Raw genomic sequence first — 15,879 nt, 5'->3', positions numbered from 1 at the left:
GACAGTGTACACCCAAGTTAGCATTTTTGAAATGTAAGGATAAGAGTTATTTTCCTAACCCAGTTATAATTTAAAAGGATCTGTCTCTCTTATGTGAAACACTTAGGATTCTTTAGAAGCCAGAAGGATTTAGCATATGTGGACTCTATTGTTGGCACAAAGTTGATCTTACTTTTTGGCCTAGAAATAAACAGATCAATATCTAAATGAGTTTCCTACAAATAATTTGACAGCTCTAACTAGTTTATGAGTTTTTTAAAAGATTTTCAATTATGTGATGACTCATGGGAATAATATTTTTATTCTCAGGGATGGATAACCAGTAATATTTTCTTAATTGTCTTTCCTGTCTTTGAATGATTTTATTACTAGTTATTCAATCATTTATATACAGCTATCTAATAATATGGAATCTGATACTGCCACTGCCCTAATACAGATATTCTTACAGAATGTACTTTTCATAAAATCTTGAGATAAAACAATTTTTATAAACATAGTTTTGAGATTAAATCTGCTCACATAAAGAGGAAAATCAAAAATTTGATTTGTGTTTTATGAACAAAGTTAACAAATTGTAAAAGAATTTAATAATATCTCACCAAATAATGCTATATTTAAAAATAAATATTTAACCACATTTCCTGTTCTAGAGAAATTTCAAAAAGGAGAGAATGTATTAGCCTGAGAAACTATTCCTAATATAGTTACTCTGAATGTGTATATTAACTAATGGCTACTAACTAGTTAAAAAGGATTTACTAAGCCCATATTGTTATAAGTGTTTTGGGGAATATACACAGGGTATATATATATAACTTAGTCCCTGCCTTTGAGATACTTCAACCAAACTGGTGAGTTAATATCTTAGAGAAGAATATTAAACAAATATGCATTTAGTATCTAATATACGCCAACAAGCACATTGCTAGACTCTTACTATACAAATTAAATAATTTGAAACATCAAAAAATCTCTAGTTAAGAAGAATCAACACAAATTGTAGAAAATGCAGAGAAGTAGACAAACACTTAGGATAATGATTAACTGAAAAACAACTTTAAAATATACACAAGATTTGGATGGTGGGGAAATGGTTATATTTGAAATACCTATGAAATTGAACTTTCTGATTTCCAGGTAAAATAGCCTTAGTACTAAAACTTCCCTAGATACAGACTCATTTGGAATACTTTCCCCTGAACTTTCTAGCACTTTACCTAGGTTAGCTCGATGGTGGGCTATTAAGGAAAATGAATCTTTCTGGGGAATGAGCAAATTCCCACACAGCAGTAAGGCAGAAGTGGTAAGATAGGGTATCTCTGTTGAGGACTAGAAATTTCTGCATATTTCTCTATCTGTGCAGTCCTAGTGACACTCCTTTCATTAAAAATAAATAAATTACCATCTTCAAAATGCCGTCATGCTTAACATGATAGTCATGGTTATCAAACTTCATTCTGACTTGTGACATAAGTGTAGATATTTCCATTTTACCTCATCTTGCTGTGAGTTTAGCAGCTGCAGTTTCATGTGCTTCATATAGGCCATGGTAATTGGCATGTTGTAGTCAATCATGCTGGTCACCAAAGTGGGAGGTTTTCCATTATCTGTAATAAAAGATTTTTAATGGGTAATGAAAGTGATACTGCATTCTACCTGTAATTTCAGAATGATCCAATTTGTTCAAATTGAAATAAGATTCTAGATACCAAGTGTTTAGGAGATTGGTAGCATTAGAGATGGATCGTAGAAAAAATAACTGGTAAGATTCAACAAAGGTGTTTTGGGACAAATTAGCGCTATGGATAAATTTGTTATTTCTAACTATAAGGGGAGATTTTTGATATCCTGGATAACAATGAGTGAAGCTAATCTAGTGATTAAACAAAATTATTGGTATTTTTGTATTTTTCTCCTTTGCTGCACACTTACAGCAAAGCAGTTTTTTTTTTTTTGGTCGTGCCGTGTGGCATGAGGGATCTTAGTTCCCTGACCAGGGATCAAACCCGTGCCCCCTGCAGTGAGTCTTAACCACTGGACCACCAGGGAAGTCCCCACATTTGCTTTCTACATGGACTACTTGAGCTCAAGAGGAAATTTACTTTTTATTTTTTGCTGTTCCACTCATCCTCCAACACAAGGGAATAGGCTAGCCTAAATGTATCTTTGAGATTAATCTCTGAGAGAAACTCATACATTAGGAAAATAATCCAAATAATTTGTAATGAAAGCCAAAGCCAAATTATAACTTTTCTGTAAAAATTTTCAGTGAAAGAACTCCATACTATTCATTACTTTTAGAAATAAGAAATTGGTAGATTTAAAAGAACACAGATGGAACATCAATTTCCTTGCTGAAAATATCTAAAATACCATGAAATACACACAATAAATGAAAATTAAACATTATTATAGGAAAAAAGTTATTTGCTACAGTCAAAACTGCTTTTCTTCTGAGAAAGGACACTGAATTGCTTTGTAGTGAATCTTCAACATTCACTGTCTCCTGGTTGAATACATGAGACGATCTGACTTGTTAAACTGTTTCTGTCTATCACACTCTTATAAAAATCTGGGATATAAATTGCCATTATGAATAAAATTACTTGAAATCTCACTATTTGACACTACAGCTACCTTTATGATCTGTTCCATCTGGGTTTAAATGCATTCTTTTCTGGCACTCTGAGCAGCTCATTAGAAACCGTGTCACCGCTTCTCTTGGTAGGAAGGCATAGCTCTCTGAAATCTGAAATGATTCACAAAATAGAGATGTTATTATATAAGCTGACTGGGCATGATTCAACAGAAGTGATCATTGTATTTCCAAATAAGACGCATTATTCCATAATGGCAGGAAGCACAATGAAAGCATGCACTGCATACCATGCATCATTTCAAGAAATATCTATCCAACTGGATTGCATGTCTCTTAATAATCGCTAATAATGCAATGTGGAGGAAAAAAATCAACCACATCTGAATGGAGATCTGTTTATATTTCTGCATTTCTTTTAGGAAAAATAATCACAGTGTACAGATACTCTAGTGAATTTTCCTTATTAAAATTTGCCCACGATTGTTTTGGCAATTAAACTTATTGCTAGCACTATTAAAATTTTATCCAATTTTACATATATTTTAAAAAATTTAGCCCCAAGGTGAAACAATAAACTTTGGATTTTGCAGTAATAAGCATTTCTTCCTTATTGCTTTTCAAAGTACTTTAAGGAAAAATAAAAAATAATCTGAACAGAACTCATGTATCTATTTACTGCAGTGAATCATCCCTTCCACAGAAAATGACACACTTGGAATGCATTCTGGCCACCTATTTCAGTTGTTATTTTATGTCAGTTTTTCATAATTTATGTCCACAATAGTTCACATTGATTGTCAGAGCCAGCTTTTCCAGTGCCCTATACAGAGCTTCTCTTTTCAGAACCATGATCTAGAATCAAGTTAGAAATCAATACTCTTGTCAGTGATTCTTATAAATATTAACTTTTCAAAAACCAAGGTATTTCTCTCAAGAAAGCAAAGATTTCTGAAGTGAAACTGATAGATTGTTAAACATCTCTAAATAAAAGCTGATGGTGTTGCTAAGAAGTCTGATGCAGGGCATTAGTTTCCCACCATACTGGCACTGACACTGGTCCATGAAATATGAGGTAAGCAAAAGGAATAAGTGAGTTGTAAATTAGACATAATTGCCATAGACGATTCCTCGGGTGCATGCAGAGCTGTTATGAACGTTGATGTATTTTAAGCTTGTAGAAGGAAGGAAAATATGCACCTTGCATATAATTGAGAACAAATCTGCACCAATTCCATTAATGGTAATGGGGTTAACTTTTGCTGGAGCACAGCATCGAGGAAACCTCACATATTAAAATCCAAAATTGTAAAGCATATTTTTCCCTGAATATCATGTGAAAATCAGTTCACATCGCTTAGCCTATCTCTTTGACTCTCAGGGAAAAGAAGCCGTAAGAGAAGGAACAAGTCTACAATTAAAAATCTGCCATGGATGACGCATACACAGGTAATCCACAGTCAACTCTACTGGGATTGGAATATGAAACTGATTTTTAATATAACTATCATTTGTAAATTAAGGTGTTGTCCAGTTAAAAAAAAAAACAAACTTCCTTGTACTATACAAGGAATTGCGGGAGAAAAGAAGCAGAGCAATTTGAAAGTATTTCATCAAAATATTTTATATTAGCTATTGAATAAAGAAACACATAAATGCAATATAAATGTTCATTCATTCTCGCTCACTCTCTTTGTCTCTTCACACACACACACACACACACACACACAAATTTGATTCCTATTCATCTGTTTTTACAGAGGGAACTAACACTTTAGTCTGATTTATTTATCTGATTAGAGATCATTTTTTCTGACTCTCTGAAAACCTATTTTACAATAATTCAGAACTTAAGTCTCTGATTCATGCCCAGTCTGATACTTCATATTTAACTCACATGGAATTATAATCCATGGGAACTAATAGAGCTGACCAGTAAATTCATTAACAAACAGGATTTGAGAAGAATGCTCCATTGATTTTCATAGAGGATTTCTATTAAGGCTTTTCTCTCCTTATATAAAAGAGAAACCATCAATTGAAAAAAATAGCCAACTGGTGGAGTTAAAGAGATGCTGCATTTGCTTCGACGGTCCTGATGCTCTCCACAATCTGCTCTTTTCTCAGTGCTAATAAAGCACTTAGGTAGAAATCCCTTCTAGAGAGCTTTATCATTGACCTGACTCAATTGTATTATGTGTCCTAGCACTACTTAGCTCCAAATCAATTTTTTCTTGGAATCGTTAATCATATTATATTTCCTTTATACTTTTACTCTGAAAAACAGGTTACCTGTATTGACCACAAATATGTTATATAAGTGGATAAATATGCTATGTGTACATGTGTGAATGAAATAATATCAAGTCCCACCTTGTATCTTAGAAAAGATTTTTTAGTAAGTATTATATCACATTGTTCTCTGTGGTCTTATTCTGGGCATGCCACTATATGTTATATAAGTGGACAAAATCCCTTATTTGGGGGTACTTTCTTGGTGTTCAGAACCCACTTATAGGGAGACCTACTGAGACACCCCCGCTCTCAGCAGATCTTTTCTACCCCACCTCATGTTCACTGGGACCCAAGGATCTCAGAGTCTTCTTAGGCACAGGGAGAAGAGACCCTCACAACAGGCTCTTCAAGTCTCACACTCATTTCTTTTTTTTTTTTTTTTTTTAGAGGGAGTATTTCTTTTTTAATTAATTAATTTATTTATTTATTTTTAGCTGTGTTGGGTCCTCGTTTCTGTGCGAGGGCTTTCTCTAGTTGTGGCGAGCGGGGTCCACTCTTCATCGCGGTGCGCGGGCCTCTCTCTGTCGCGGCCTCTCTTGTTGCGGAGCACAGGCTCCAGACGCGCAGGTTAAGTAGTTGTGGCTCACGGGCCCAGTTACTCCGCGGCATGTGCGATCTTCCCAGACCAGGGCTCGAACCCGTGTCCCCTGCATTGGCAGGCAGATTCTCAACCACTGCGCCACCAGGGAAGCCCCTCACACTCATTTCTGAAACAATATTTCTCCTGCCATGGAGGTGAAGAGGGAAAATGATTCCTTTTTCTTTATCTAGGCTCTTTCCTCTCCAGCCTCTTTGAAATTAAGGGTCCTGGGCAACCTTCACTGCTGAAGTTCTCAGAACATTTTTAAACAATGAGGAGATGTCCTTTAAAAGTTCTGAAATTATGGTACATTTAAATAATTGCATTTCACAATTAAAGCCCATAATGAAATACTGTGGTTGGTCCTGTCAATATCCTTCCATGACCCCATTCAGAGATTATACGGAAAGCCTACACGAAGACTCCTGAACTTGAGGCCTGAGCTAAATGCTCCTCTGGCTCTTGCTCTAATGAAAGGGTCTGTTTCTGTGAGTGTTTGAAATGCCAAATCAACTTTAAATAGATGTTCATAAATGGTGATAAAATCAGGGACATGTTCTTCTAGGCTGCCTATTCATCAAAGTCCTAACATTCTTCATACAATATGTAAAAGCAGGTGCAAATAAAATATAGAAGGGACGGAAATTGCAAAACATGTTGATTCAGATACTTGAAACACCGTTCTACTAACACTATAATTAATGATATAAAATGCTATAGTCATTCATAAATGTCTATTTCCTTGACCCACTTTTCAAATCTAAACACTTCTCTGTTTCTAAGACAGAAATTGGACTTTGAATATACAGTACAGAACATTTCTAGAACACTAGTGAGGATAATATTCACTTGAAAAATGCATTCTTAGAAATATCTTTATATTTGGGAAAGATAGAGAGTATTTCCTTAGAATTGGTTTATCAACACAGAAATGCTGCATCTTGTGAGTAATACGAAACAAAACATCACATGAATGGATATTAATCTTGCTCCTTCTGAATTAAACACTAAAACAAACAAACAAAAGACAACTACCATGGGACAAGCCACATATATTGCCTGTAACAGAAATAAACATCCAAAGGAAGGACTAGAACATAGCCATATTGAATCTTATAAACCAACGATCTCACACTATTTATCATGTAAATAATTGTGAGGCATCTCTTTCTTAGAAATGTTATTTGCTATGAATCCAGACTTGTTTTCTTCGATTTATGTAATAGTTTTCATCGGGGTTTGCATCCATTATTTTAGACAGTGGCTAAAATAGATTTTACAGTAATTTTTTGACAATGGGATCCACTGGTCTAAAGAGGTTAAATGAACTGCCATTATTACACAATAGAGGGCAAAGCAAAGAGCTGCAACTTGAACCTGGATCTCTCAAATCCTGGTCTGTTTCTATACATTGAAGGGACCATGGTGGGTTCATCCAACAGACAGATTAGACAAATGCATAGGGTCCAAGGAAAGCAGGAACATCAAAATAGATTTTTTAAAAATTTAGTATTTAAAAAAAAAAAAAAACCCAAAGTATCAAAATGTTACCAAAGTCAGGACTTGGGAACTTCTTCTTTTTCTGCTATCACTGTTATTTTTTATTACAATAAGTATTATAGCTACAAAGCTCTATATGATACACATATTACAGAATATTGAGCAGAGTTCCCTGTGTTATACAGTAGGTCCTTGTTTGTTATCTATTCAAAATATTCCTTAAACTTGAGCTGTGGCTGAAGATTTGCTGTTGTTGCTATTTTTTAACTTTGAATTAGCTATGGTTGAGGGGTGGGGTGGAAATGCTGTAGCACAACACAATTTTTTCATTGCTTATCATTTCTAAAGACCTTAATTCAACCGTGTATTAGACAACATTGATACTGTTTTCAATGAAAATATTACATTCTAAGTCTGTTAAGACTGGAATTCATCAGTAATGCAGAAATAATAAATTGCATTATCATCCTAAATTAGAAGTAGAAATCACCTCTCCAATTAAATAATATGGTAATACTTCTACATAAAAATAATTGAACTGCAGCATCTTTTGATGGACTAAGCAAATCAGCATCTAGAGCAAAGATAGTATGATATTAGTGATCTAATGATAAACCTATCCACCTGAAGAGGGTATCATGATTAAATCCCATAAGGAGCACTGCTATTGATCTTGCACTTGTAGGTTAAAATAAAAAATTTTAAAAACTAATGGAAATACATTTCTGAAAAGTTTACTGACAAATATTATAGTTCAAAGGAGGATGAGCATTTTTATCTTGCTAATGTCCCTGTCTTCTGAAGGAAGAAGAAACAGTATCTTTTTAAACACTGCAGTTATAAAACCAAATTCTGGCAGTTCTCAAGTGCCACTCACCTTCCCCTCAACAACTTGGTTAAGGTAAAACTGTAACTTATTCAAAAGAACTGATATTTAAAAAATCAATCACAGTCAAGTTAGTTTGCAAATCTCATCTTATAAATTTGATACTATATATAATTCCTAAAATTTTCTTACATTTACTTTTGAATAGCACAGTTTTATCTTCAGAAATGTCTCCTTTCTTACTTGGATCTGAACATATGAAGCAATATAAAATTAGAAAAAAATTTAAAAATTAATTAATCAAAATAATTTAATAACAAATTGTTCCTTTGCTGTACATTTCCAGACTGTGTGTCACAATTACATGATGCAAGTGTATCTCACTAACTTGAGCCATTAGGTTTTATAAATTAAGAGCAAAATTGATAACAGACAAAAATTTTGAAACAGGACTGCTTGTCCTGTCCCGCTTCCTCAGTCCCAAGCATTCTTCCTCTCTAATTTTAATGGTGTTTAATTTCTGAGCATTTTGAATAGAAAAGCCCTCAAAATTGACTCAGCTTGTCCATAAACCTGCAATTCTCTGGCTCCTGAAATGGTAGAAAATTGACAATTCTCTAAATTAGGATTCTCACTAACTATATGACAACTATTACTTGCTTTGGTCGTTTTACACAAAAGGAAATGCTTCCTAAAAGAGTATACATATGTTTGTTTCCCACTGATTGAGTGCTTAATAATAATTATGCCAAGTAAGAATTTTATATGGATTTTATCATTTAATCCTCACATCAGTCCCAGGAATAGATTACTATCATCACCATTATAATCTCTGTTTAACAGATGAGGAAACTAAGCTTCAGAGAGGTTGTATAATTTGTCAAACAAGGAGAAGAGACAGGACTCATGTGATAATCTGGTTTCAGAGCCTATCTTTTATTCACTTTTAATCACCATATTTTATAGCCTCTCCTGGTCATTGGTATTAAAAATGAAAGAGACTGCCTCATCCATAAAAAGTGGGAATATTAGCCTCACAGAATAGGTTAATTATACTAAAATGTTTATAATGTTCCCTGGTGTGAGATTCTTTGTAAGTATAAAATGCTCTGACTGGTTTGAGGTGACCCTTTTGAATACAAGGCCAGTCAAGGGCCCTGTACCTTGTCTCAGGTTACAGAGTTCCACAAGAAGCACATCAGACTGTGCAGTTACAATACAGAGCTCCACCTGGAGGAAATTAACTGACCATCTGTCCTGTTCCAGCAGAACTGATTGCTAAAGTAATGGCTTTGATGATGGTCAGTCTGACTGGTGTGAAGTGATACCTCATTGTAGTTTTGATTTGCATTTCTGTAATGATTAGTGATGTTGAACATCTTTTCATGTGTTTGTTGGCCATCTGTATGTCTTCTCTGGAGAAATGTCTACTTAGGTCTTCCACCCATTTTTTGACTGGGTTGTTCGTTTTTTTGATATTGAGCTGCATGAGCTCCTTGTATATTTTGGAAATTAATCCTTTGTCAGTTGCTTCATTTGCAAATATTTTCTCCCATTCTGAGGGTAATCCTTTGGCAGTTGCTTCATTTGCAAATATTTTCTCCCAATCTGAGGGCTGTCTAATGCTGGAGAAGGTGTGGAGAAAAGGGAACCCTTCTGCACTGTTGGTGGGAGTGTAAATTGATACAGCCACTATGGAAAACAGTAGGGGGTTCCTAAAAAACTAAAAATAGAACTACCATATGACCCAGCAATCCCACTACTGGGCATATACCCAGAGAAAACCATAATTCAAAAAGATACATGCATCCCACTGTTCATAGCAGCACTATTAACAAAAGCCATGACATGGAAACAACCTAAATGTCCATCAACAGAGGAATGGATAAAGAAGATGTGGTACACATATACAATGGACTACTACTCAGCCATAAAAAGGAACGAAATTGAGTCACTTGTAGAGACGTGTTTGGACCTAGAGACTGTCATACAGAGTAAAGTAAGTCAGAAAGAGAAAAACCAACATCGTATATTAACACATATATGTGGAATCCAGAAAAATGGTATAGATGATCCTATTTGCAAAGCAGAAATAGAGACACAGACGTAGAGAACAAATGTATGGATACCAAGGGGGAAGAGGGGAGTGGGATGAATTGGGAGATTGGGGTTGACATATATACGCTACTATGTATAAAATAGATAACTAATGAGAACCACCTACTGTATAGCACAGGGACTGCTACTTAATGCACTGTAGTGACCTGAATGGGAAGAAAATCCAAAAGGGAGGGGATGTATGTATTTGTATGGCTGATTCATTTTGTTGTACAGTAGAAACTAACACAACATTGTAAGGCAACTATACTCCAATAAAAATTAATTTTAAAAAATGAATGAAGTAATGGCTTTGCAATAACACTGTAACACTGTAACAACCAGGAACTAAATGCAGAGGACTTCCATTTTTAATAGAATATACAAGAAGGAGTGTAAGTAGACTATTTCTAAAGGAATAAGACTTCTAATTGTTCAAAGAAATTCACCAGTAGAGAAGTTATTGTTGCTTTAAGATTTGAACCTAACACATGAGCTGAAATAGAGACATCACATGACATGGGTAAATCATGAGCATTAGCAAAACAAAAAAAGCTAAAATCAAAAGATTTATCAACCAAAATCACACCATTTTGTCCTAAGTTCCCTAAGGTCTTAGCAAAAGGAAAAATCATAATTAATGTTACTAAATATTAGTAATTTGGAAAAGTAGCAGGCAAGTGCTGAATTTCATTATAAGTAACATTCCTCCACAGCTTGATGCCTTTGTCTATAGTGTGCTCCATTTCAGACACCGAGCTTTAGAGCAAAATAAAGTTGGTCTAATCACACTCTTTTTTAAATTACCTTCTCCACCTTTGCTCTATAAAATGAATTTAGAAAATAGAAATAACACCTTTATTTCACTGGAATAATAACATTAAAACTTTTTTTTTTTTTGCCAAATATCATGCAGTACACTCATGGAAGAATTTGCCTTCAGGGCCAAACTTTTAACATTTTCTCTTGTGAAACTCTTGAAATTATGAATAAAGAAATAGTCTCCTAATGAAATTTGTTTATCATATCGCTATTGTGATATTTAATATTTAGTACTGTGATATTGTATCACAAACCACCTGCAATGTACATAACTGGATAACGAAGCTGTAGAAAATTTATTTTTAAAAACTAATAAAATTAAAATGTAATTGAACAGAACCTATAAATCCAAATGCTATTAAAGACCTCATATGTCCTGATTCACAAAGACACCATAGTCCAGAGAGACCCCTATCTAAGGAAGGGAAGTCTTGTTTATGGGCACTATCTCCAGTTCAACAAGGGCCACTCTGTCTTTACCTGGTTTATACACTGTATATTTTTGAATACATCTGAAGAGAGGGAATTAGGAAAAAAAATACATATATATATATACACACACACATATCATATACATACAAAGCTTTACAAACACTATAACATTTGGCCCAGATATTTTTATAGATGTGTTACAAAACTGAAAAGTCCAGCCAAAGGTTTTCTCTTATATTTATATGGATTCTCTTTTACCCACTTCATGCATGAGAAAAGGTAAGCGGCGAACATAATTATATTTCTACAGAGGAATTTATTAATCTGGGGAGTTGCACATGGAAACAGTCTTACAAAGATGAAGACATTTTTCATCTAAACATTTATTTACTGAACAAATATCTATTAAGTGCACAGGCACTATGATTATCCCTGAATACTGCGAGATATGGTTCTACACCACTAATGTGCCCGGCTATATCAAATTATTGGAATCACCTGTTGGTAATTGTTTGGTTAATTTTGAAGAGATTCCGAAAAATGCTTTGATCAGGACTCAGCATAAATACTCTTAGGTTAAAAAGTGTATTCATAGCAATAATCAATTACACAAAAAGCCAGACATTTGGCCTGCCTGATCAAATTTGCATTTACTCTGGCCCTCAACCATTTTTGCTTCCAAACCCTAACTACTATTTCAGAAAGACTTCCTGTTTAATTGTATCTGTTTGACCTCTAAACATCTGATAAATAACCAAATGAATTCCTGTACCTTAACAATATTTCCAATACTGAAACTAGGATGTTGCCAGATTTGCACTTCAGCTCCAAACGTGCCACTGCCCCGCTGGTGGCAGATTCTCACGTTTTGGTTGGGTTCCTAACAATCCCGAAGTATCGCTTGTTTTGCTGCACTCTGGTACTGTTATCACCTACTCCAACATGTTATTTTCAGTTCATATGACTGTCTACTATTTCCCTTCATTCTTCTCTGAGTACTTTCTATATATTCAATCATCACACCCATTCATCAGCTTCTCCTGTCTTTTTCATTTAGTTAAGGGGGAAGGGGGTGGCCTAGCCCAGTCTGAAATATCTTGGGTTGCTTTTTAAAGAGTATTAATGTTCCTAGATAAAATACAACACACACAATGAAGTGTGAATTCCAGATAAACATGTGATATTGGGAATAACATATTAAAAATTATCATTTATCTGAAATTCAAATATAACTGGGCATCCTATATTTGTTAAATCTGACAACCTTAAACGGTACATTTATCTAAGATGAATGAAAATATGGGTTAGAGCCCAAAGATAATCTTAAATTTGGAACAAATTGTTATGTCAGGAAGATCTAAGAATATACCAAGAGCAGAAGTGAGAAGCAGGGTAGGTAGAAGTGATTATTGGGCATCTGCAGGCAATCTGAAATCAAAGTGCCCATTGAAAGCAATGTTATCCAACTTTTTAGACCAACAGCACAGGTAGAAATATATTTTATATCATAAGCAAGCACATATACACATTTCAGCAATAAAACAGACCATTTCTATTTTCTTCTATTCCATTTTTTAAAGTTATCACAACCCACTAAATTGGCTTGAAAACTCACTAATGGGTTGTGATACATAATGTGAAAAACACTGGTCTAAAGCAGAGGGATGCAGCCTGTCAGTCCAAAGATATTTGCTGTGGTGTTGAGAGAAGATGGTAGTTATGTGGTCAAGTTTGAAATGAAGGCTGCAAATTCAAAGGAGGTCTAAAGCAGGCAGGACTATTATTAGACAGTTCGGGTCAAATTTTAGACAGCTAAAAGCAAGCTGGAAATCTGAGGCAAATGCATCAAATGAAGAGAAAAAGGAATAAAAAGTGAACGAGGTGCAGTCTGAATCCTCCAGGGATAGGGTAATGGTACAAGTTCGAGGCAAGAGGCAAAGACAGTGAACCTGGGCCAAGGCACAGAAATCTGCTATATGATGGAAAGAAACTAGAGGAGGAAAACAGAGAGAGGTAACAGCATTCCAGGGCAACATCGTATGAACTGGGCACCACATCACCATGCATTAGTACATCGAGGTGTAGGCAAACAAGAAATAGAACGTGATTTAAGTCAATTATAGCTAGTTCCTTTTTATTAGAAATAGTTTTTGCTCCGCTGCTAACACTTCAAATTTAGCTATATTGCTTTGCAGAAAATAACTTTATTTTCTATTGTTTTATCTTACTTATAATGATGAACATCTTTAACTTGGAGTTGTATTTTACAATTATTAAAACAGTCATCAACTGAGCAAATGTGACAATATCAAAAAGAGAGAGAGTCCAATAATCTGGAGGTACGTCTCCAAAGTTGTGGGTAATGTTTTTGTGTCTCTTTTTATGTTAGAATAACTGGCTGTTAAGGAACAGATTGTCATAACAGAGAATTCTTACATTAGATGAAAAAATGAGCAGATGGGCACTGAAAAAGTTTTTCTTCATACGTGACTCCTAATAGTAAAATAAAGAGAATTTTTAAATGTTGCATGTAAATAAAATGACTCTGCAAAGCAAATATTTATACAATTACTTGCAGCATGAATAGCTACATTTTAATTACACACATGGAAGAGTGGGGAAATGACTCCTTCTCTTGATGTTTCCTGAAGAAGGTATATTCTGTGATATATTAGTGTTTTTGCTGGGGCTTAGGGGAGAACAAGTTGAATCCAACCTTTCTGGTCTAGAATTCAGTGGCATGTTCAAGCTCTCCTGGGCTCCTGTTGCAGCTTCCTTGGTTAAACATTAACCTCACTAAGCCCTGCTAGGCAGTGGGAAGACAGCACTTCTTTTAAAACAGGTAGCCAAGAATACTGCTGCCACAGTCACTTAAAGCAGGCAAGATTTAGCCATCTTAGGGGAAACAGAAGAAAAATGGAGGTTAGGCTTCACTTTTCTAGGGAGTGCAGTGAGTCGCACAACCCTCATATGTTTGTGAAAACTACAGAGTCTGTGAGATGGTAATAATGAGATAAGGGATGCAGAATTCATTGTCTGGATTCTTCAACTGCTCCACAACTGGCAAAGAATGAACACATTTTTCTGAGATGCCAAGTAAAGAACTAGCCACATGGTTTCCTTTGGAAAACGTCTCTCAACTTGGGTGTTTACTGTGCTCTAGAGGTTGCAATAGGGAAGAACAAATCTGGCTCCATATTAGATCTGCTCCTTTTACGTTAACCTTTGTGCTCTGTTGCCGGTGCTTGGTCATGCTGGCCTTGCGCCTTTAGTAAAAGAATGTTGCCTATAGCCTGAAATATACAGGATAGCCTATTCTCAAGGCTCTGACCTTTAAGAGTCCATTCATATAGAGATAAAAAGTTGCAGAACAGAGCACAGCATTTGTCTTGTCGGAGGTTTGCAGAAACATCATAACCTGACCTAAGTGGACCGCTACAAGAACAAAAGAATCCGACACCAAGAAGTTTGCAACAACTAACCACACCCCTCCCTCACCTTGCCTTTAAAAGTGCTTTACTGAAACCCTTCCAGGGGTTTGGGAGTTTTGGGGCACAAGCTACCTGTCTCCTTGCATGGGCTTCCAATAAACCTTTCTCTGCTCCAAACTCCAACGTTTTGGGTTTTTTGGCCTCACCATGTGTTGGGCACATGAACCTGTGTTCAGTAACAAGGTGACTTTTGAAAATGGAATAACTGGGACTTGTGTTGCTGCAACTTAGACCCCAGGGGTTAAGGATAAAGCTCTGAGTACTTGGGGCAATGCCAACTGTCTGACCCCAGAGTCTATAGTGCCCTATTGAGAAATATTGCTTTAGACTACACAAATAACTATGCAAACTAATGGATACATATATCACGTTCATATGTTCTCCACTGAAGAAGTAAAACACACCAAGACAGAAATTTCTTGGTCCAAATTCCAAATTCTCAAAATCTGTTTCTTTCATGATTCACCTCCTTTCCGATTGCTAGGGTTAAGGAGCAGAGCAATGCTCAAATACAGCTGTGATGTAGGAGAGGACATTCCCAGAAAAATGAAGGTAGAGGAGAGGACGAGGAGTAGAGCAGATAAACATAAAAAACAGGTAAAGGCTTGTCGCTTGTTACTTATGATGAACTGACTAAAATTGCAGCAGATGAAGTTAGTGAATAACACTTTCAATTCTGGAAAAGTCGCGAATGAAGACATGGGTGCGTGTTATCCTTGGGCCACTGGGGATCACAGATGATACAAAGAAAGAAATAGACCTCTCAATATCTAGTTAATAGAAAAAAATCTGTTTACAGCATCTGTTACCCCACAAACAATGCCATATTTTTTAAAAAATCACATTGCCTCACTATCATAATATCATGTTTGAAGCAATTATTAAGTGAAAACCTTTACATACATTATTTATGAGCCTCAAAGCAACCCTAAAAATAACACATGCCCAAATCACACATATAGAACTTATCTAATCAGGATTTGAACCCAAGTTTAGCTGACATCAAAGCTGGCACCATTTTCTTTCTATTACTTCACACCAATAGCCCATGTCCTAGTCCTCTTTCCTATTATATTTTATCCCAATTAAATACATATATAGGTATTTATACAGGTGCATATACTGTAAGAAATTCAGGAGATTTTATTTATTACGTCATCACAGTACCCAGGAACCTCTGGATCTGAAGAAGAATCACCCACTAGTAGGTACTAATCTTCCAAGTAGTTTTAAAAGC

General features: G+C 35.4%; 1 protein-coding gene and 1 long non-coding RNA gene across 10 annotated transcripts in view; one reads left to right on the top strand and one right to left on the bottom strand.

Moving 5' to 3' along the window:
- The window catches only part of LOC309639260, a 433,950-nt gene that overhangs the window by 301,595 nt on the left and 116,476 nt on the right, over positions 1-15,879 (top strand). The window lies entirely within an intron of this gene.
- NOL4 (nucleolar protein 4) overlaps positions 1-15,879 on the bottom strand; it is a 401,283-nt gene that overhangs the window by 284,762 nt on the left and 100,642 nt on the right. For all 9 annotated transcript variants that reach the window (XM_082416104.1, XM_082416103.1, XM_082416105.1 and 6 more), the window contains 2 exons: positions 2,641-2,752; positions 1,498-1,610 (listed from right to left, as the gene is read on the bottom strand). In XM_082416104.1, coding sequence (XP_082272230.1) covers positions 1,498-1,610; positions 2,641-2,752 — 225 coding nt within the window. The remainder of the gene's footprint in view (positions 1-1,497; positions 1,611-2,640; positions 2,753-15,879) is intronic.

This window comes from Balaenoptera physalus (genome assembly GCF_965194825.1).
Source record: "Balaenoptera physalus genome assembly, chromosome: 12".
Taxonomy (NCBI): Eukaryota; Metazoa; Chordata; class Mammalia; order Artiodactyla; family Balaenopteridae; genus Balaenoptera; species Balaenoptera physalus.
The sequence above is the reverse complement of the archived record's forward strand: the minus strand, read 5'-3'. Positions and strand labels throughout refer to the sequence as shown.